The 22911-nt window shown below is 38.6% G+C and overlaps 1 protein-coding gene across 3 annotated transcripts in view; it reads left to right on the forward strand.

Moving 5' to 3' along the window:
* RPP30 (ribonuclease P/MRP subunit p30) overlaps positions 1 to 21801 on the forward strand; it is a 28359-nt gene extending 6558 nt beyond the window's left edge. Inside the window, exons 6-12 of one of the 3 annotated variants that reach the window (XM_058543517.1) lie at positions 3863 to 3952; positions 12536 to 12652; positions 13527 to 13556; positions 13950 to 13987; positions 14601 to 14680; positions 18103 to 18198; positions 18417 to 18484. In XM_058543517.1, the coding sequence (XP_058399500.1) occupies positions 3863 to 3952; positions 12536 to 12652; positions 13527 to 13556; positions 13950 to 13987; positions 14601 to 14680; positions 18103 to 18167 (420 nt within the window). In that variant the 3' untranslated portion in view covers positions 18168 to 18198; positions 18417 to 18484. Of the gene's footprint in view, positions 1 to 3862; positions 3953 to 12535; positions 12653 to 13526; positions 13557 to 13949; positions 13988 to 14600; positions 14681 to 18102; positions 18199 to 18416 lie in introns of all 3 variants that reach the window. The other 2 variants (XM_058543516.1, XM_058543518.1) reach the window with 2 other exon arrangements.
* Positions 21802 to 22911: the final 1110 nt, after the last annotated feature.

Consider the following 22911-nt stretch of genomic DNA (forward strand, 5'->3'; position numbering starts at 1 on the left):
GTATACTCAAAAAGTTACATAAAAACAGTTTTTAAAATTGGAACATCATCTTATCTGTCCCAATCTTACCCATTCTTTAAGACTCAGCTGAAGTTATCACTCTCTTTCTGTTGTCTATAGAAAATCAATTTAAAAAGACGTCTTTCTTTTAATCATAAAGCTTTTGTAAGTATATCATGTTTGGAATTGGATCAAATGCAAGCAGTTCGTTGCTTAACAGGTTTCATTCTATAAATGATTTTATTTGTTTAGTTTGTAAGTGGATTATCTAGAATTTAAACAAGTGTCCCTGTAGATATGATACTCTAAAGCTAAGTTAGGTCTCTAAGATGAGTCATAAAAGCATACACACACATATGTTAACAATTAGTAGTATAAAATCTAACCACCTTAAATAGCATTGTTTCCATGGAAAATAACATAACTATTTTCCACTCAGAGTATCTGGAAGATGTCTCATAAATAAACCCTTCTTCTCCATAGTTACTCCAGGGGATAAGGCAAAGATGAAAGATTGTAAGGGGAATCCATTGGTCAGGCGTTCTTGGTTTGGGGGGCGGCAGTGGAATGTGGCAGAGAGTTACTTAGAAGCTTCAGGAGCTTCTGAGTTAGTTATTCCCATTTAGGGTTTAAAGCGACTAGAAAGGGTGAGGAGAATTCAGGTTATTTAGTCCAGTGGTCTCCAAACTACTTTGATTGTGTATCCTATCAATTTAAAAAAATATTCAGCCTGCATCCCCGGTATGTGTATGTTTATTTTCTTATAAATTATTTGCATGTTCCGTTATACCACTATGCTTTATGAAATAATATACACACACAAAACAAACGAATTTTAAGAGTGAATTAAAAAATAAATGGAAATGGAAGTTCTGTTTTCTTCCAGCTTCTAAAATCCATGCCTTACCCTCTGAAGAGCAGTATTGTGGAGTATGCAGTGAACACCTGAGGCTCTTAAGGAGAGGGAAGATCTTTCAAGACAGTGCTTCTCACGGTGTAGTCTGGCTCCACTGGCTTCAGAATTGCTGGGGATTTTTGTTAAAATGCAGGTTATTAGGCCCTACTTACTAAACTTATTACTGGGAGTCAGGCCTGGTAATCTCCATTTTAAAGAAATTCTTCAAGGGAATTTGTTTTTTTCACACTTTAGGTTGAGAGGCCCTGTTTATGGGCAATCTCTCTTTTCCCTGGGTGAGCCTGACTCTCCCTTGCATACTATTTTATCATAAAATGCCAAGATGTATTAACCTGACATCCATTAAGGGAATTTGGGGGAGAATGAACCCCTACCCATCTGTTCTCCTTGTTCCATAAGATCAAAGATAATTGTGTGTGTATGTGCAGTTTTGGGAATACACCTTACTTAAATCCTCATAGGAGTCTTTGGACGAAAAAAAAGATAAGAACAATTGCTATGAATTCATATACAACCTGCCAAAACCACTATGATAAGATTCTTAACCGCAAATATTATTTGGACAGAAGTTAATCTTTTTTAATGATTTAGAAAGTATTTCTTTATAATGTGAACATTATCTCTTATTTTATAGTTATCTAAATATGTCAATTGAACATTTGGATTAATAGAAAGCTAGATAACGAAAGAGTTCGGTTTGAGACATTGTAAGTTTGAGGTGTCAGAGGGAGCCAAGTAGAGCTGTCCTTTGTAACTGAAAGTTTGTTATAATGTACTTGTACTTAAACCAACACAAGGGATATTTTTAAATTAGTTACTATTATATAGGAGAGGGAAATAAGCAATACATAAGTAAGAAAATAACCTAATTTAGCTTTACTCTGGGGAAGAATGCTTAACGGCCTTTTAAAAAATGAATCAGCTTTTTTTAATGAAAAATTTATGTTCATGGTAATAAATCCAAACAGTACCAAGGGGTCTGCGTTGAAAAGTAGGTCTTCCTCCCACCTAACGCTCCCTCTCCCTTTTCTCCAAAGGCAGCCGCTGCTAGCAGTTATCGTGTATCTTTTCAGAAACAGTATTTACCTAGTCCTTCTTTCCTTCATTCTCCTCTTCCTTCCTTTTTCCTTCCTTCCTACCTAACACCATGCTTTTTTCAGCTGACAGTTTATCCTGGAGGTGGTTCCATAATACCAGTTAGAGATGTACCTTGTTCCCTTTAAGGATTCATCATTTTCTGTTGTATAAAGGAACCATAATTTATTTGAGTAAAACTGAGGGATGTTTAATTGTGTCTAGTCTTTTGTTATTGGTGTGGCATTGACTATCCTCGCACTAGTATTTTTGAGCATTTGTAGGGTATATAGCTACTGAAGATATTTCTGGAGTCTCTCTATAGGATACCTTCCCGTAGGTGAAATTGCTGATGTGTGCATTTAAAATTTTGCTACCTATTGCTAAAATGCTCTTCAAGCCCCTGTACTGATTTAAAGACCCCGTGAGTGCCTGTTTATTCACTCTCATGTCAGCAGCGTGTTGCTGAACTTTCTGATCTTTGCCATTCTGTTAGTTTAAAAATAGCAAACAGAAGCAGAACTTGTTTTTATCTACTATTCAGAGCTTTTCTTCATCCATTCTTATCAAATTTTCGATGACTCTTATGATTTGGACAGCTGTAGCAGTTGGAATGGGGCAGATTCTTTATGAGCCAAGTATTTCTGCCAAAACAGCGTCACTTCCTGGGCTTACTGAGTTACTATGACTGTCTTAAGCCAGGCAGCCCTTGATCACTACCTGCTTCCTAAAGCCGTGGGGTGGGGTAGGACTCAAGTGGGGATTCTGAAGAAAAACAGCAAGATGTGACATTCCTGTCACTGCTAAAGGTCGAGCTGATCTGCAGGGCATTATTAGCCCTCTCTACCCCTCTTCCTTTCTCCGCCCTTTCCGTGGGTCCATGCCACTGATGTTAGTTTGCCCGCACAGCCACCCTGGCAGTTTGAATTTGTTCATCAAGTTTGTGTACACCTGCATTGTCAGTTAGGCTTGTTTTAAGTACAGCACAAAACAGCCAGTTCTTTTTATCACTGTAAATCAAATAATGGCAAAATCAGAGCCAGATCTGCCTCTTCCAACAGCCTCTTTGGCCTGTACTCGTAGGCTCGGAACCTTTCCGCAGCTGTATTTTGTTTTCCTTCCCTGATTTTCTGTTTATCCTGATTTCCTTATCTGTTTATTTTATCTTGGATGTATTTTTTTGTAAGTAGTTTCAAATCTCTTGGAAGTAAATGCAGAGTATTGATCAACAAGTAGTAGCAAAACTTAGAACAAAGGAAAGGGAAATTACAAGTTGAAAAAATGCATTCAGTATCATTTGATTTGTCACGGCTCTGCTTTGACCATTTCTGTAGACTGTTTTTGTTTCTATTAGTATTTGAACAAAGTGCCGTTGGTAGTGCCATGTTAGTATTTCTTCAGACACTCCGTAGACTGATAGGAGCCACAGGCCTGGCACAAAAATAAATAATTTGTGGACTAAATGGACCACACATACATTCCTTTTGGCTTATTTTTTTCTTGGGTTTCAGAATAATTTCCTCTTTCTGGAACAATCTGAAGTAACCTCCCAGAAACTGAGGCTCTCTTAGCAACCCATCCTTATTTAGCAGACCATGAGTTAGAGGGTCTCTGGGCCTTGTCCGTTGAGACAATCTTTGGACATATCACTCTACTTCAGCTAGATTACAGTTGAACCGTTCAAACCAAACGAGAAGGAATGGCTAACCATTGACTTTGTAAAGGGACAGATGTACTTCAATACAACCATCATAATGCCTATGGAGTAACCGTATCTATTTATATTTCTGTATATCGGATTTGATCCTATCTCTCATTCTTAATGTGTGCCAGTTTTCCTTTTGGCTTTACCTGGTTTTTTCTTCTTGACAGGTTGCTTGTACACATTTAGATGTGGATTTAGTCTGCATAACTGTAACAGAGAAACTACCATTTTACTTCAGAAGACCCCCTATTAATGTGGTAAGTGTTGCACTTTCCATTCTATATGTGAATCTGTAGAAACTTGCATTAACAAACTGGAAAAGGGGCAGAAGAAACCAGTGTTCTTACAGAGAAAAAACAAAGCCTAGGAAATAAATAGGAGGCAGTTTAGAAAGAGGACTTTTTCTTGTAAGCTGACTAAAGGTAGAAAGAAAGCTTCAAATCAGAAATATCCAGTAAATTATCAAGATGTTTTTGAAAGGCCTTAGGAGCCAAAATTTATGAAGGATGTTTCTTAAGAGAGTAGCTAATAGTGATGGACACTTACAGTCTGAATTTGAACATTAAGGGGACAGAGCAGTCAGGAAGGGGGACAGAGCAGTCAGGAAGGGGTAGGGAAAAAAATATGTGGAGGGTTCCTGAGACACCAGCAAGCTGGGGCGGGAGGGGTGCAGCAGGGAGCAGGGCATGGAAAGCACAGTGGTATGGTCCGTGCAAAATTAAAATCTGCATTGAAGATGCTGACTCACCCAAAAGCCCAGGGTTATTTTTATAATAACCTGGAAGGGTGGCCAAGTATTCAGGGAATTTTTTGTTCCTTCCTCTACTGTAGCATTTTTCTCATTACCTTTCTACATCATTTCTCTTGTTTTCTCCTACCCTTTATCTTCCATCTGTCATGCCTTCTTGCAAGTGTTATTCCATCATAAAGGTGGTATTATTTCACATCAGTAGCTGTACGGGTAGCACACCTGTCAACTGTTTCATTTGGCAGCCAGATCCTAGGAAGGGTTAGGGTACTGTTTTAGAATAGTGGCTTCCAAAACTGTCTCCCATTCTCAAAAACTACTATTAAAGGAGAAAAAGCATTTAACAGACAGCTCAGATTACAAATCCAATGCTGTCAGAATTAGAAAATTAAAAATTTATGTATTTTTTCCAGATAGATAACTCCCCTATTCTTTTGTCTCTGTAGAACTACAACTTCCTCAATTTTTGTTTCCCTGTCTCTGCTGCTAAGGAATTGGCTTGATACTGAAAATGGGGGGAGAGAATGAGAGGAGAAAATTGATCTATGTGGTGTGGAAAAATGGAATCCAGTGTGGAAAAATTTAAGTTGGTTTATGTCTGCCCCCTAAAAATATGCTACTGAAACTGTACTTGAAAACTACTCAGAACTTTCAAGTCATATATTTAAAGGGAAGACTGTAAAACAGGTCTTTTCTGATAAATATTGAGAGTACTCAGAACATGTAATAATATTGGTTAAGCTCAAATCGTTTACCCATGGTCTTGCCAGTACTTACAAATTTATAAGTAAACACTGTAAAAAACCCTGAATCATCACATTTTAGAGTTGGAGATGTATGTTGTTTAACAGCCCACTCATCAAATGTGGTAAAATGAAGGCTAGCAAGGAGAAGCCGTTCGGCTCTTCACTCACCAGCTTGGGACAGTTCTGGTTGATTCCCTATCAAGTGAGATCTCTGATATGCCCCAGTCACCTGTGATAAAAGGCACAAACTAGTACAGCCCCGAAGGTGATGGCAGTCTTGTTGGCCTCACATACTGTTCCTCTCCAGAGGAGTAGTCTCTGTCTCTAGAAGTTTGCCAGGCTGTTTAGCAGCCTCAAACTGCCAATCCAGTTTCTATGTAAATGGCACCTCCTGGAGTTATGCAGTGCAGCCACTCTGTAAATTGCTATTAAACTTACAGCTTTTTTACCTTTCTCTTCACTTTAATGAACTAGGAAGGCCATTTTCTAGACGATTTTGCCTGAGTAAACCCACATACGATACTGTGTCCTTGGTTGGGAGGAGATAGTAGCATGTGATGCTAAGGCCAAGTCCATGGAATGGACAGCAGTGCACAGCACATAATTCCTCATGTCCCACAGCAGCGGTAAGCTTCCCAATGGCTGTTTTGGTGAGGGCTTTCAGTTGGTTTCTTATGAACGTTCCTGACTATTCAACCCAGTTTGTGAGCTTCTAGAGAGCACCGTGTCATGGTCCTTTTAGTGGGTCCTCCCTAAAATTTGTCAGTTGAATGAGTACATGTCTAACTTGGCATATCAAGGTCCAGCTTGGGGCACATGGCCAGATGCTGCTTCTGGTTCATCATTAGCTTGTTGTCAACATTAGGCAGGAAGCATGCACGTGAGGGAAGTGGGACGCTGGGGTAGCATGAGGAGAAGGATGGCACTGGAGACAGCAGTGCTAGGACATCCCACCCTCTGATTCCATCTGTAAGGTCAGGAAAGCTGCTGCTGTCTGATGGATATTTTTGGCTTAATTCCCACATTTTTCAATTTAAGAAATCTGAAAAGTAAAAATTTGACAAGTGAGAGGGATATGCAGTATTTAACACAGTGTCTGCTTTTTTTAAAATCTGGTGTGAACATTTTACATATGTTGTTTAGTAAAAACTAGATGGTGGAATGGAGGGAAAGGCTGTGCAAGATTAATTTTAGTCTTCATCTAGTGTAGAAGTAGGCTGCGGTGTGAATTGGTCAGGAGCAGAAAAGTCCCTATTAATTTATGCATCTAATTTTCACTTGAGAGAAAGCTGTAAACATACAATAAAAGGTATCCAGCTTGTTCAGGGTAAATTATAGTAGTTATATAAGTATGTATGTATTATTTTTATCTGATAATATCTATTCTGGATATAGAGCTGTATGTTTACATTAAAATATGGAAATATAGTCACTGTGAAAGTATAGAACATGTAATAAATGTGCATAAGAGTTCAGTGTTAAGTCTTGGTCCTTGCGTGTTCCTTTGGCCTTGACAATAAACTTATCTTTGGCTATGAAAAGTTGGTAGGTTGGCCTTATAAGGATCACTTTATTGTGCACAGATCTTAATTTGGATTTGGATACCCTTTTGTGGTGGTGAAAAGCAAGAGCATTGAGATATTTAATTCATTAGTCTTTTACCTAGAGGCCATAAGCCATGTGAGAATTATCAGATCAGAAGGTTCGGATTAAAGGATACAAATTTTTAGTTACAAGAAGAATAAGTTCTGAAGATCTGATGTACAGCATGGGTTACTATAGTTCATAATACAGTATTATAAACTTGAACGTTGTTGAGAGTAGATCTTAAGCTTCTTATCAAACAAACAAAAAAAGAGTTAACTATGTGAAGTGATAGATGTGTGGATGTGTTAATTATCTTGATCTTGGGAATCATTCTACAGTGTATATGTATATCAAATCATCACGTTGTACACTTTAAATATATACAGTTTATTTGTCCATTATTCCTCAATAAGGTTAAAAAAAAAGGTTGGGATTGTGAAGGAGGGCCCAAAAGCTAGGGCATACCAGAACACTCCATTTGTATAACTTAGAGCTCTTGTCCTTTTTGTGTTCTTTACCACATGCTTAGGACACCCTAATTTCAGTTACGTAATTCCCTCCAGAATCTCCTACAGATCTCTTCTGGAGTCTAAGTAACTTGTGGAATCACAGCTTTATCATGTGCTAATTAGCTTTCAAAAAAATTGAATTCAGCTTCTCTTGGATAATCGAATGACTTCTAATTATTTTGTGTTTTATAGTTTAAGCACTTTCACACCTGCTTTAGCCCAACAGCCTTAGGATGGGGTAGATGTGAATTATCTCCATTATGTAGGTAACAGAATTGAGACTCAGGTAGTTTGTGGCTCACACAGATAGACTTCTCTCCCAGGGGTTGATTTGGGATTTGTACTCAAGCTTTGATTCTAAATTTGCTGTCATTTCCTGCTGGAAAATGCTATTTAAAGTTACTTTACAGCAGAACTGTGTTAAGCACAGAATAATTTCATGTTTTAAAACGTGATCTTTAGGAATTGAGGTTTTGAGAAGAAGAAATTTTGTAAGCAGTACATGTCTTTACCTTCCCTTTGATGTTTCCAACGTTGTTGTCATTGAACAATGACTTTCAGTTTATTGAGTCATTTTCAGTGATGCTCTGTTTTCTGCTCTTTCTGAAATTTCCCCTCACCACTTTCTTTAACCTTAATCCATTTCTATCTTCATGGTCCAGTTAGTCCCCACTGAGAGATGTCCTTCAGATAAATAGTATCTGAAGCAGTGAGGTTATTCCAGGAATCATGCCATATATACTTGAGTTGGGTATGAGTGCTCTATAAACATGATTTTTCATCACACATATTATGAACCTAAATGTGTTGAGTACTTTATTGATCCAGTGCTTGGACCAGTGCCAGCAAAGTTGCCAGTATCAAAAATGTCTGTGTGGCAAAAGAACATCAGAAACAAAGTTAAAAGACTAATGACAGACTGGTAGAAATATATTCACTCATCTCATAGACAAAAGGCTAATCTCCTTAATATATAAAGAGCTCCTAGAAATTGAGAAGTTAAAAAAAGAAAGCTGAACAATCCCCAAAAATAGATTAAGAATATGAAAAAGACATTTCACAGGAGAGGAAGTACAAATGGCTCTTAAACATGAAAGATGTTTAAATTCATCATAATAAGAAATTTACATTAAAATCACCTGTCTGATTGGCACAAACCCGGAAGTTTGATGATACCCTCTGTTGTAAGGCTGTGGGAAAGCAGGCATTCTCATACGTTGCTTGTAGCAGTGTAAATTGGAACAGTCCATATGGGGGAGTGGGTAATTGGCAACAACTATCAAAATTACAAGTGCTTTACCCTCTGACCTAGTGAATGAGTTTCCTAGGGCTGCCATAACAAAGTACCACAAACTGTGTGGCTTAAAACAACAGAAATTTATTGTCTCACATTTCTGGAGGCTAGAAGTCTGAAATCAAGATGTCATCAGTATCATGCTTCCTCTGAAATCTGTAGGGGAATGCTTTTTTGCCTCTTAGCTTTTGATGGTTTGCCGGCAATCTTTGGCTGTCCTTGGCTTGCACTTGCCTAACTCAAGTCTCAGCCTTTGTCTTCACAGTGTGTTCTCCCTGATGTCTCTCTGTCTTCACATGCCCGATATCTTATAAAGACCATATTGGATTAGGAGCCTGCCCTATTCCAGTATGACCTCATCTTAACTAATTACATCTACAATGACCCTATTTCCAAATAAGGTCACGTTCTGAGGTACTAAAGGTTAGGACTTCAGCATACCTTTTATGAGGGGACATAATTCAACCCATAATACCCAGCAATCTCGCTTTAGTGTTTATTCTACAAATATATTGAAACAACCCAAAGTCTATCAGTAGAGACTTGGTTAAATACATGCCATACCTCTACAATGGAATACTATGCAGCTATGAAACAGAATGTGGAAGTTATGAGCTGACATGGAAAATCCTTCAAGTCAGAACAAGAATGTGGCAGGCTACCTTTTGAGTAAGAAAAGAAAAATAGTGTATATTCATATTTGCTTATATTTGTGTGAAGAAACTCTGGAAGAAGACAGAAATTGAGTGATTATGGGAGGTGGGGATGGGGCAAATGGGAGCAGAGATACAAGTAAGACTTTGTATTGCTTTCTTATGTTACTTTGATTTGTGAATCATATGAACAGGTTACCTATCTTAAAGAATGGTACACCGCAGGGGTATCATCCTTTTGAATTCAGTAAAGACCTAATTTTCCTGAAATTAACAAGGAATCTGTATATTGTCCCAGTAATGAACTCCCTGTTTTCTTTCTCTTTTCTTTCTCTTAAGTTTTGCTTAGTTCTTGGAATTTTACCACCAATATCTCTTGATTCAAGTGTCACACACCTGCCCTTGGTTTGTAGCATCATTATGACTGTTATTTCTCATTAGTAAAGAAATCTAATCATCTGTCTGTTCCAGAGCCTTTGGTCAGAGATGCGAACAAAAACCAATCAGGCAGGTACTGCCCTTCTTGATGAAAAGGTTGTTATGAACAATCATTTGATGAGCTTAAGGCAATTTACATTAAAATGTTCTTAGAAGCAGGAGCCTAGGTAATGAATCTGTATTTTATCTATCTAAAAATTTCAAATAATGTGTTATGAAAGAAATCCTCACAACCTTCAATAGCACATTATCTTTAATTTCTCTCAGAGTTTTCTTAGCTATTTAAATATGAACTTGATTAATGTGCTAAGATCAAAATCAGAACTTTTTTCTTAAAAAATAAACTGATAATTATGTCATTTTTTCTCCCCACCCTACCCCCCCCAAAACAAGTTTTTATTTTGATCTGGTCCACAGAGGGGGCTAAAATTTTAGATTTCGATTAGGAATGCTTTGGGACCTGGTTGCCCAGTTCTGGGTATCATCCACATCTTTGATTTCCCCTCTTCTCCATCCTACTCCCTTGTGTTTTAGTTCAGCAACAAGAGGGATGAAGAAAAGAAATATGTCAGCCTCTTTGGCTAATTAGTAGTTTTGGTAAGAGAAAGAGCCAGAAGGGTAGTTGAGAATATGGCTGAAGGAGGTGTTTTGGTTTATCTGTAAGTTTCAGTTAGCCAAGTTCATTCTGGTTCTTTTTATGATGGATAATCTGTAATGAACAGCTTTATCAATGACCTCTTTTCCATAAGATACTATTTATTCACTCAGAATATAAACATAGTAAACACTTTTTGTAGAAAAGGCAGTTGTGTGCTACAAAGAAGTATCAGGATGCCAGCTCTCAAGAAGTGTACAAGCTAGGTAGGGAGAATGAGGTGCACGCTTAACTATGGCACAAAGAATATCATAACAGACGTCATTCCCAGAAATAATCAGCACAGGAGTTAGAGGTAGGAAAAAGTTGTCAAGAAAGGGGAGAGGGGAAGGTTGCAGTATGGAAATTAGTATGTAAATTCTAACTAAACTAATATCAGATATGTAGGAAAATCTAAAATAAAACCTGGGAGCCTCAAGGCAGGAGGAAGAGTTAAGGAAAGAGAAGATTGGGGGATGGAAAAAAGGAAATCTGTGTTCAGGAAGGAAAAGTAGAAGGAGCCTGTGAGGTACACCTGAATTAAATCAAGGTAGGCTACCAATTCTGGAAGAAGACAAGTTTTTTCATTCCCTATAAAGATTCTGGAGTAGACCTCCAGCAGTCACAGCTGGATCAGTCCCAACTCATCCTCTGGGTAGTAGAAACTCATTTGCCAAGCACAGACTTGGGCCATACCTCCTGGTCTGTGCCTGCTTTCCTTCCTTTCATTCAAAAGACCACTGCAGGGGCCGGCCCAGTGGCGTAGTCGTTAAGTTTGTGCACACCGCTTTGGCGGCCCAGAAGCCATGCTGTGGCGGCATCCCACATATAAAATAGAGGAAGACTGGCACAGATTTTAGCTCAGGAACAATCTTCCTCACCAAAAAAAAAAGACCACTGCAACCAAGGGGCTTTGCCATTGCCACTCTGATTATCACCTTCATGCTAAAATCCTTCAGATGCTTCCCATTGCTGTTAAGATTCATCCTGTCTCCAGTCATCCTGTCTCCAGTTCTAGATGTGCACTGTTGGCCCATCCCATCCTCTTTAGCCTGCATTCCCACCACAGGGCCCCCTCATTCTCTCTTCCCCAGCCTATGACCTCTGCACACTACCATGCCTCCTTCTAACCCCAGGGCCTTTCCACATACTCCTCCCTCTACTGTTAAATTCCTTCCTCACCCACTCTTAAACTTCTCCTTGATAGCACTTATCACAATTGAAGCTTTGTATTTTTGTGTAATTATTTGATAGTCTCCCCTCCTAAACTGGAAGCTCTTAGATGGGAGGAACCCTGTCAGCTTTTGCTCACCCTTCCCATGCATACTTGGCTTAACACATATCTGTTGTGAATGGATAAAGATACTGAGGTGCTCATCAGGGAAACTATAGTGTAGTGGTGGATTTCAATCCCATTTTCACCCCTTTCAGGCTGTTTTCTTACCTGTGGATGCCTACCTAGTAAGAATGCCTTAAATAAGAAAGTTTCTTTTTCTCATGTAAAAAAGCTTGTCTGGTGAGCTGCTTGCGCAAAATCAAGAGCCCAGGCCTCTTCTGTCTTTTTTGCTGGGCATCTATGAATCCAGCTAAAAATCAGGATCTCTGTTAGTAAAGAAAAAGGGGAGAACAGATATGGGGGCAATTAGCAGTCTCTCCCACAGTGCCTTATAAAGGTATTGTAAGGGTTAAATATGTACATAAGACTCTCAGCACAGTGCCTGGTGGCACTCAACATGGCTGTTAGTATTCCTTCATTTAACATGTACATAACAAATGATTTCCCCGGGAGGCCTTCCTACCCCTGTCTTTGGACATTTTTCAGCTTTTCATTTCTTTGTCTCTTCATTCTTGGGTCAAATTACTTGGTTTACTGTTTGCAAACAGTTTACCCTAAGTGTAGGGAGCACATCTCCAGTTTCCTTTTGATAGTTCATGGAATAACAGCCCTCTGCCACCACTCTGGGACTTGTTCTCCTTAACCTTTCCATGATTTCTGTTTATACAAAGTCAGCTTCCCCACAGCTAAGATAAACTCTGTTGATCAAATAGAGCCACAGATCTGTTTTCTTCTCCTGTGGGTGGTGCCGTTCGGGTGTAAATCTGCTTTTGTTTAAGGCAGTACCTTGACACGCAGGAGGTGGGTGGTGGGAGGTGAGGAGGGAGGTAAGGGGGAACTGTAGGACAGTGTGTGTTTATCCTTGACATTTTTACTTTCTTTATTTCCTGTGAAGGCAATTGACCGAGGTGTGGGCTTTGAACTTGTCTATAGCCCCGCTATCAAAGACTCCACAATGAGAAGGTACACAATTTCGAATGCCCTCAATTTGATGCAGGTCTGCAAAGGAAAGGTATGTTCCATAAACTGAGGATATTTTTCAAATCTAGCAGTGTATTATTAATACACTCGAATTATCAAACTGATTCATTTTCCTTAAAGCAGAAAGGCACAAGAATAAATTCTCCCCTGTCGATGAGCTGTGCAGGTTGTTGTTTTTTTTTTTTGTGAGGAAGATCAGCCCTGAGCTAACATCCGTGCTAATCCTCCTCTTTTTGCTGAGGAAGACCGGCTCTGAGCTAACATCTATTGCCAATCCACCTCCTTTTTTTTCCCCCAAAGCCCCAGTAGATAGTTGTACGTCATAGTTGCACATCCTTCTAGTTTCTGTATGTGGGACTCGGCCTCAGCATGGCCGGAGAAGCAGTGGGTCGGTGTGCGCCCAGGATCCCACCCCGGGCCGCCAGTAGCGGAGCGCGCGCACTTAACCGCTAAGCCACGGGGCCGGCCCCAGCTCTGCAGGTTTTAAGGGAAAGAAAAATATCAAGGGAAGAATAATGCCAGGTGGGAGAAGATGTATTGAAAGCCTTTATCCTTCAGTAAGGAATCTGCAGTTTACCCACTGTGAAAAGAATAGTCTAGATAACAGTTGCTTGTCATCAATGAGTTGAATTAAGGTTGTATGACCTTTTCAACTAGTTTTTAAAACTTGTTCATCTTTTCTAAGATCTGTTGGGAAGGCCTGTTCTACCTCTTACTATAGGCTGCCTTTAGTTTGATAGGAGGTCTTTCATTCTTTCACTTTAATTATTTACCTTATTTTTACAGGAAGTTGGTATTTATAGAACCTTGAATATTAAAATGTTATTACTGGTTATTATATTATAAGACTCTTCAATTTTTTTATATTTATCTAAGATTAACATTGATCACTTTCTATTTTCTAGAATGTAATTATATCTAGTGCTGCAGAAAGGGTAAGTCTGGCATTAAGTACTTGGTTAAAACTTGGAAAAGTTTCTAGGGGAGAGATTAAAATAGTAATGTAATGAACATTTATTGCATGTTTTCATTTTTAACCCTATTTGCTTATTGTAATTGCTGAAGAGTAAAATATATCCCCATTCCTTTTGGGCTTCAAGTTTTATTTATATAAATAGTTTTTCCTTTATATTGTTACAGAATGATTTTCAAGGATCTTTTATATTTTCAAAAACTTAAACCCATCAAAATTATAAGGACTTAAATTTATGCGATTGACTTCCTTATTTTTGGATACTTAAGCATCTTATTAATTTACTACAGATGAAGTCATTGAAATGTTATGAATAACTTCTCTTGTGTCTATATTTTGTTCGTTTTATTTTTAGCCTTTAGAAATAAGAGGCCCATATGACGTGGCAAACTTGTATCCTTTCGTGAGTAAGAAGTTACTGAAATTTTTTTTAGGAAATTTGGAATTTGATATGATATTACACTTTAACAAGATATTTTTCTTAACCTTTTACTGTAAGTTTTCCAACTAATAGCTTCAAAAACAAATTATATCAGGTTGTAGAGAGCTTCCTCCTTTGTTTTCTTGATTAAGGGTGAGATGGGAAAAGGAGAAGGAGGGACTCTGTATTCTAAAAGCCTAGAGTTAGGGACTGGCCCTGTGGCTTAGCGGTTAAGTGCTCGCACTTTCGCTGCTGACGGCTTGGGTTCAGATCCCGGGCGCGCACCGAAGCACCGCTTCTCCAGCCGTGGGTGAGGCCGCGTCCCACATACAGCAACTAGAAGGATGTGCAGCTATGACATATAACTATCTACTGGGGCTTTAGGGGAAAAATAAATAAATAAAATTATAAAAGCCTAGAGTTAGATGAGCCTCTTTGCAGATGCATGTTCCCTTTGGGCTAAGACCTCCTGTAGAAGTAAAGCCTCTCTCTCTGTATGACGGTGAGCTGGCCTTTCCGGTTATGTTTGTGTTAGTCTCGTGTCCTTGGCTGACTCTGGGTTGAAATCCTTAATGATCCCACCAGAGGGTTGCTCTTTGGGCTGTCTGAAAGTGATGCCAAAGCTGCAGTGTCCACCAACTGCCGAGCAGCACTTCTCCATGGAGGTAAGCAAGTTCTTCCAATAAAAACACTGAATGGTCATGTTAGAAGCCAATCATTGTTATCAAACTGTTGAGCCATATCTACTCTTATTATCCTGCCTTGCAGAGTTCCTTTCAGGTCATCTTTTCTCAGCCTGTTTTAACCATACCCATCAATGCCTTCTCACCCTTTAGTTTGTGGAATGAGTATAGTTTGCATTACAGAAATGAGTATTGAATGTGTTCTTTCAAGCTCTGCATATGTCTGCCAGCCTACATTTTGATAGGCTTCTAATCTCCCTTTCTCCTCCCTCCTCTCCAGAGGGGCATGCTTTCCCTGCTGAAAATCACTGCTTTAGAGAACTGAAACGTTAAAAATATACGTTAAGCCATTTATTAGGAACACAAAAACAGCAAATACATTTTTTAAAACCAGCTAATAAACCCAAAATGTAACTTTTCACATTTATTACAACTTATATGATTCTTTGCTCCTTTTTTGTTTACACGTTCAAGTATGTGCAGACTATACATTTTTACTCAACATTTTGTTTACGCATATCTACCTCCTCACCTTAATTCCACTACTGGAAGCCACTGAATTTTTTATTCATCAGATGATAAAAATTGAACTAGAAGTATTTGATGTGCCAAGACTTTGGAGAATAAAAGTGAGATTTTACTAAAAGGAAAATCTGCTGTTTGATCTGCTGTTTGATCTTCATTCTCTTTGTAATTTTTAGCACTAGTGGTAGTGGTCAAGAAGCAGTTTACTTGATATCACCCTGACGGATTTTAAACTTCAGAGTAGGTTGCTACATATAGATTAGGTTATTTGGCATACAAATAGTTAGGTTATTGAAGGCTTGTGTGCTGTGTCTGGATTTTAACTATCTGATTTCCACTTGGGAGAACCAGTTACTATATTGACTTAGCATGAATTAGATGATTTTGCTTTTGTTTTCAATATTCTTAGTTTGAGATTGTTGTATTATATAGCCCAGACCCCATCACATAAGCTCTAGGAATGACCTAATTAGGACTTTATCAAATAGATTTTCTTGAACTTAGGGAAGAGTCGATTCATACTTCAGTAGTTCTGCCAATATTTTTGTCTATTTTAAATGAATATAAGGAATCATCAAGATTTTGGATAACAAGTGGTGTTCCAAAATAGACCAAAACATAAAAGGAAAACTTAAAAAAAATGTTAATAGGGAAAACTATGAAGTTCTGAATTTGTCTTCAAAAAACTCAACTATTCAATAAAGGGTATATATAAAGCTAGGCTGTTATAGAAGCTAAACTAAAAGAAAAACTTGAGGACATTAGTAGCATTACCATTCTCCCTAGTGTGGCCAGGGCAGTCCTAGTTTATGCCTGCTGTCCTATAGAATTAACACATCTAGAGGATAAATTATAGTCACCCTGGTTTTAGTTGACATTGGGATGAGACATTAGTGTGGTATGTTCCTAAGATTGCTAATTCAGGCTTAGGTTACATTAGAAGAAATAAAGGATTCTGAGGCAAGGGGATTCAGTCTTGTTACTACCCTCTGCACTGATGAAGTCCCAGCAGGCATCTGTATCATCCTGATTGCCACATTTAAGAAGGACACACGTGCACTGGAGCACTACCTGAAGACGGTTAATAGGTTCTTAGAGGGTCCAGAAACCTTATCATGAGAGGAATTGTTGAAAGCAGTACAGGAATGGATACCTGGAAAACAGAAGACTTGGGACATGTTGTAGCTGGCATTCAACATTGGAAGGCTTGCCAAGGGAATCAGAATTAGATGGATCCTGTGGGGTTCCGGAAACCAGTGAATAGCACTTCTAAGGAGTTTGTGGGGAAGGGACAGAGGAAAGAGGTTCAAGGCCAGAGGCTTCCCTGTGATTGATGAGGTTGGTGTCCAGTCAGCCATTTGACCAAGATGGACATGTTGGGGACACCTGCCCTAATTCTTCATGAACAAAATAGTGCACTTGTAAGTAATTCCTGTAGAGGTAGTTGTAGATGTTCTTTGGCAGGATGATTAAAGGCAATACTAATGGGAAAACACTTTGTGAACTAAAGCCCTGTACAAATTGTAGCTTCTTGCTATTAATTATTTCTAAAAGACTCACACTAAATGAGTTACTGTATCTGATAACTATAAAAGTCTTATTTTTCAGTTGTTTGTAGTGTGTCAGTTTACATTAAGAAGTTCAAGTGATAAAAAAGAACATTTCTGAGATGAAACTAAAATAATTTTGAAACTAATGCATTTTGTTTTGTTACGAAGTGTTGGTTTTCACAATTTAATTTTTATATATTTTTATTCATTCAACTGATTTCTAGAATTTTACTCAGAATCATGGTGTTATAAATGAACATCTCTAAATGCAACATTTTTCATTTGGTGAAGTGGAAATCATTGGTAATTTCTATTTATTTTGAGGTTCTTTGCTTATTTTGTCAGTTTAATGACTTTGAGAACAGTTTTGTCTTTTATAAATTAAAATACTTTTAAATAACTGGCAAACATTTAGTAGACTTGGTAAGTTAACCTAATAAATGGGAAGGTAATGCTTAACTCTTTAGAATTGACTTTACTTTTACTACTTGAAGTAGGAATAATTCTTAACTACATTTATGTTCATCAGGTTCTTTTGATTCTACCTCCTTCATAGCTAACGAATCTCTCTCTCCTCCCTAGTCCTTCCTCAGGACTAATCTGCATCTCTTTTATGGCAGTGTGGTCCTTCACAAAATACCCTTCCAGCCTTATTTCTTTCTAATTTTTTCTTCATTCCTCCTTCACACCAGCCATATCATCCCCTACACATACGAGGATCTTCTTATCTCTCTCTCCATGCCTTTGCAAAGGAATACTTTCTTCTCCATTTTTTTCTTCTTTCTTATTCCTGTGTCACCTCTTTATGATACCTTTCTTGATTCATCCAGGCAGAGTTCCTTCTTGTGGGTGCCTCCATTCCTATTGTATTTGCCCTTAATGCTCTCAGCTCCTAGTGTGTGCTAGCAAGCAGTGCTGTGTTAGGCATCTTTATACCCTCCAGAGATGACACAGTACCTGGCCCATTGTCATTATTTGGTTGGCTAAATGTAAGTTGAACTCTGCTGCCAACCTGACCTAAACATCCAATAATTCCCATTCTTTTTTTGTCCATTGTCACTGATAATATATGAGATCAATAAACCTGTGAGTTTGGTTTTCTTCCTTCACTCAACAAGTATTTATTGAACACCTGTTACATAACCAGGCATTTCTGGGTTTGGCAATACAGTACAATTGATTCTTCAGAGGGACGTTGATGATCTAGTGAAGGACACAGATAAGGTACGTGCTGTAAAATGAAGTTAGCACACGCGCCATCATGGGAGCACCTCAGTTGACTGTTGTCCTTGCTGTCTTGATTCGTCCCTCTTTCCACCATCCATAAAGCATCTGCTGCACCAGTGTCTGTGACGTGGGTCTGGCTCCATAAGATGCCGTGGACAGACCCCTAGACATAACCTGCCCTGCAATTTTACCTATGAGGTAATCCTTTTGGAATGTAGATATTTGTAATATACTGTTATTTGTATATGTTGGGGGAAAAAAGGTAATAACAGTAAATGGCATCAGCGTTAGTAGCAGTTCATTATGGTTTTACCATTTACTAATGCTGGAAGTCAAAGTAACATGGTGAAACTTGTTAAACCACCTCTTTTTAAATCATGTCTTCAAGCACTGTGGTTTCCCTGTTTGTTTTATAGAAACAAGAAAAACTGCATTTGGAATTATTTCCACAGTGAAGAAACCTCGGTCATCAGAAGCAGATGATGATTCTCTTCCAGCTTGCAAAAAAGCCAAGTGTGAGGACTGACAAGAATCCCCCAGTCTCTGTCAACACTCCCTTCTTCCCTTTGGTAGTTCATCAGCCACCACAGAAATAAGACCTTTGTATGATTTACTGTTGTCACTTGGAGCTAGAAATTAGTAGTCTATAAAAACGATTTTATAGTCAAACCATTAAAATAACAAAACCTAGTGAAGCATAAAAAAAAAGACAGCCAACTTAATGAATTTAGATATACTATAAGAGAAAAACAGACTAGTTTATCCTTTGTTTTAAGTGATAAAACGACAGGTATAATTGAATAAGAAGATGTTTCAATATTTCAAGAGACTCTTTAAAATGTTTCTTATTCATTTAAAAACTCAGTGCTTTTTTGCTTACTTGATGTACATGGCTTATTATTTTTAATCTTACTACTCAAAAAGTGGTTATTTTTGAGGACTATCTATATATGTTATATATGTATAAAGCACTTTTGACTGACTTCCACTCGAGCAATTTGATGGGTTAGCCTCCTCCATTCCCTCCGTAAAACTGTTGGCCGCTGCTGCTGAGCCCACGCACTGCAAGTCTGCCACTGCCTTGAGTGCCAGCTTGCCTCTGCCTTCACCCACTTGGATTCACCAGAAGTTTTAGGTGTGTGTTTATTCACAAGTCTGTTTATGCCATTGTATTTAGCATTGTAAAATCATGTAAGTTAATTAAAAATTATGAGAACTGATCAACTATGAGGGGCAAAAAAAGAATTCCCAGGAGAACTAAGTTGATGCTTTCAAAAGGTTGGAAAAAGATGACTCATTAAAAAGAACTGCTGTCAGAATAGGTGTGAGCAGGACAACTAAGATTTGGGGGAGATCCAGGAAAAATTCTGCACTGCGATTGCTTCACTGGAGTCTTAAGTTCTCTTTCTTCTTTAAAGAGACTGGAACTCGAGAAAGACAACTAGATCTCCCATCAGTGGATCCATTCTCCCAAGAACGGGCTTTGACCTTTCTTTAAAAGATTGGCACATGAGTATACATTTATATATTTTAAACTCAAATAAAATGTTTAAGGGGATGTATGTTCAACTTTTTTTGATGCTCCACCTTAGTCTGCTTTTCAACTAACTGACTATGTATTAGCCCCAGTTGCATCAGGTAGTATATTGAGGTCTTTCATGTTAGATTAGGAAGGTCGAGTTATTGCAGATGTGACTGTCTTCTTGAAAGACTCAAGAGAAGCAGCTGGGAAAAGATTAGAAACACAGGGGCTTCTTAATTTACGCACATTTGTTATGTATTTGCAAGCGTGCCTGCTTTCTCTTTATGCATACGTGCTTACCCTGTTGTTCAGGAGAGGGGGGCACACTGGCTGGTCACCAGTGAAGAGCAGCAAGCGAAGTTCCTGCTCAGGTTCACTTTTGTTAGAACATGAACCACTGCTGGTTTAGTTGCAACAGATGACAGGACCATTAATAAAAGTTCAGCAGAGTGTTCAGTTATAAAATAAATACACAAAAGCCAATAGTTTTAATTAACAATAACTTGTCATGAAATATCATTTTAAAAGCTGACCCTCTTTACAGACATAAATTACCAAGAAATGTATGTAGGACCTCTATGAAGAAAACTTAGATGAAGATAATGGAGAAATTAAGACTGGAATACATGGAGGGAAACATTCTGTTTGCTGGATGAGGAGACATTACACATCCAGTTCTCCCCCAAATTAATCTATGAATTTAACAAAATCTAAAAATGTCTGTATATAATTTTGCTTGCTTATGTATGTGTTTGGTTTTTAGACTTGGTATTTTGAAAGAATAAGTTTGAGAATAGCTAGGAAATTTCATAGAAAAACACTGGGAGGGACTCATACTGCTCAGTATTATAGAGTGCAACAGAACTCTAATAATTTGAACAGTATGTAATTGGTACAGAAATACATATAAATCAATGAAAGAGTTGGGAGTCCAGAAACTCTTTAGTTATCAGAAGAAATGATGGATTGTTCTGTAAGTGACGTTGGAACACCTGGTTCCGTATGTGAGAGGGGCAGTGCAGCCTACCAGTTAAGTGCAAAGACTGAAGACACGCTACCTGTGTTACAATCCCAACTGGCTAGTGCTTACTCCCTGTGATCTTGGGCAAATTACATAACCACTCTGTGCCTCGCGTCCTTCATCTGTTCTCCCTACCTGTGGCGTCATTGCAGGGGTTAAGTAGATTAATATTTGTAGAAGGCTCAGAGCAGGACCTGTTGTAGAGAATGTACCTACTGAGTATCAGCTACTGTTCTATCATTTAGGAATAAAACAAGTCTAATCCCTATCAGATACACAGTACACACTGATAGTAAGTTCAAGTGGATTAAATTTAAATGAAAAAAACTTATAAAATATTAGAGAAAAATCTAGGTAAATTTTTTTAAAAAAATAAGCTTGGATTAGAAAAGACCTAAACCATGGTCATCAAAGTCAGAAAACTTTATTTAAGCTAGATCAAGTTGTCTCTATAAAAATCTTCTGTTAGAAAAGTACAAAGAACTAGGAAAATACATTTACAATGCATATTCCAGAGAGGTTTAGCATCCTTAGCTTTTAAGAAATTGTTTTAAAAAAACAAATACCCTAGCCAGCCCTGATGGTCTAGTGGTTAAAGTTCAGTGGGCTCCACTTAAGTGGCCTGGGTTCGGTTCTTGGGTGTGGAATCACACCATTCAACTGTCAGTAGCCATGCTGTGGTTGTGGCTCACACAGAAGAACTAAAAGGACTTACAACTAGAACATACAACTATGCACTGGGGCTTTGGGGAGAACGAAAAAGAAGGGGGCTGGCCCAGTGGCATGATTAAGTTCAGCATGCTCCGCTTTGGTGGCCCACTTTTGTGGGTTCAGATCCTGGGTGTGGACCTTTGCCACTCATCAAGCCATGATGTGGTGGCAACCCACGTACAAAAACAGATGTTTGGGGCTGGCCCAGTGGCACAAGCCCTTAAGTGTATGCGCTCCGCTGCAGCGGCCCAGGGTTCGCTGGTTCGGATCACAGGCGCACACCGATGCACCACTTGTCAAGCCATGCTGTGGCGGCGTCCCACATAAAGTGGAGGAAGATGGGCATGGATGTTAGCCCAGGGCCAGTCTTCCTCAGCAAAAAAAAAAAGAGGATTGGCAGATGTTAGCTCAGGGATGATCTTCCTCACAAAAGAAAAAAAAAACATGTTAGCTCAGGGCCAGACTTACTCAAGCAAAAAGAGGAGGATTTGCAACAGATGTCAGCTCAGGGCCAATCTTCCTCACCATAAAAAAAAAAAAAGGAAAATTGGCAACAGATGTTAGCTGAAAGTGAATCTTTCCCAGCAAAAAAAAGAGAAAAAAAAACACCCGGATTCCTTTTACTAGGCTGGTATACCCATCTCCCAGCTGCTTCACTAGTGGTTGCTCTTCACCGTCTTCTGGAGGCTTGTCCTGGGCTGGCAGAATCGCCTTACCTGGAGATGCCTGGGAAGTTTTACCCCGCCCCTCAAGGTCAGCCCGTGGCCAATGCCTGATGCAGGGCAATACAGCCTGGCCTTCTGCCCTCTGTGGTGCGATTTATGCTTCTGAGCTCCACATGGGATTAGGCTGAAGAGAGACTTCTCCTGAAACCACATCTTTGCCTCTTCTTCCCTGTCCTGTTCCCCTCATTCTCATATAGAGCACTCGCAATAAGTCACTTACACAAGAATGCCCATTTCAAGTGCTGCTTCCAGGGAACCTGACTTGATAGAAAATTGGGCAAAGAAGGTTGACTCAGAAAAATGCTCAGTAAACATGAAGATGCTGAACTGTTTTAGTAATCAAGGAAAAATAAAACATCTTTTGCTGATCAGGTTGAAAAGATAAAAGATTTATAAAATGAGTATTTTCATGATTGTGGGGAAAGTCAATAACATTGTGAAAGGGGTATAATTTGATACCAACCTTATAGATACTTCTGTAAATGTATTTCTTCAGAAATAACTGATTAGGTATAAAAGGTGCATGGGTAAGAATATTCGTTGCAAGTGTCTAAAATAATGGGAAAATGGAAACAACCTAAATGCCCAATAATAATAGGGTTACATAAATGGTCCATTGTACATTGAAACATAAGAATACCATTTATAAAGATGTCTAGATTAAGTTGTTCACTTGAAAAAGTTATAAAACTAAATGTACAGTGCCCATATGTAATGTGCACGGAAATAATCAGAGTGCCATGAAATTAGGATTATTGGTGATGTTTGCTTTCTTTGTTATCATTTCTACAATTGGCTCAATACTTAATGAGTATGTATTACTTGTTCACTGGGAGAGGGAAAGTTTTTTCATTTGGGGGGTAAGGCAGTATGATAGATGTGATGACATGGAGAAAAGATAAAGGACAGCAGAGTGCATGTACCTTTACAAA

Source organism: Diceros bicornis, chromosome 6 (genome assembly GCF_020826845.1).
Source record: "Diceros bicornis minor isolate mBicDic1 chromosome 6, mDicBic1.mat.cur, whole genome shotgun sequence".
Classification (NCBI taxonomy): domain Eukaryota; kingdom Metazoa; phylum Chordata; class Mammalia; order Perissodactyla; family Rhinocerotidae; genus Diceros; species Diceros bicornis.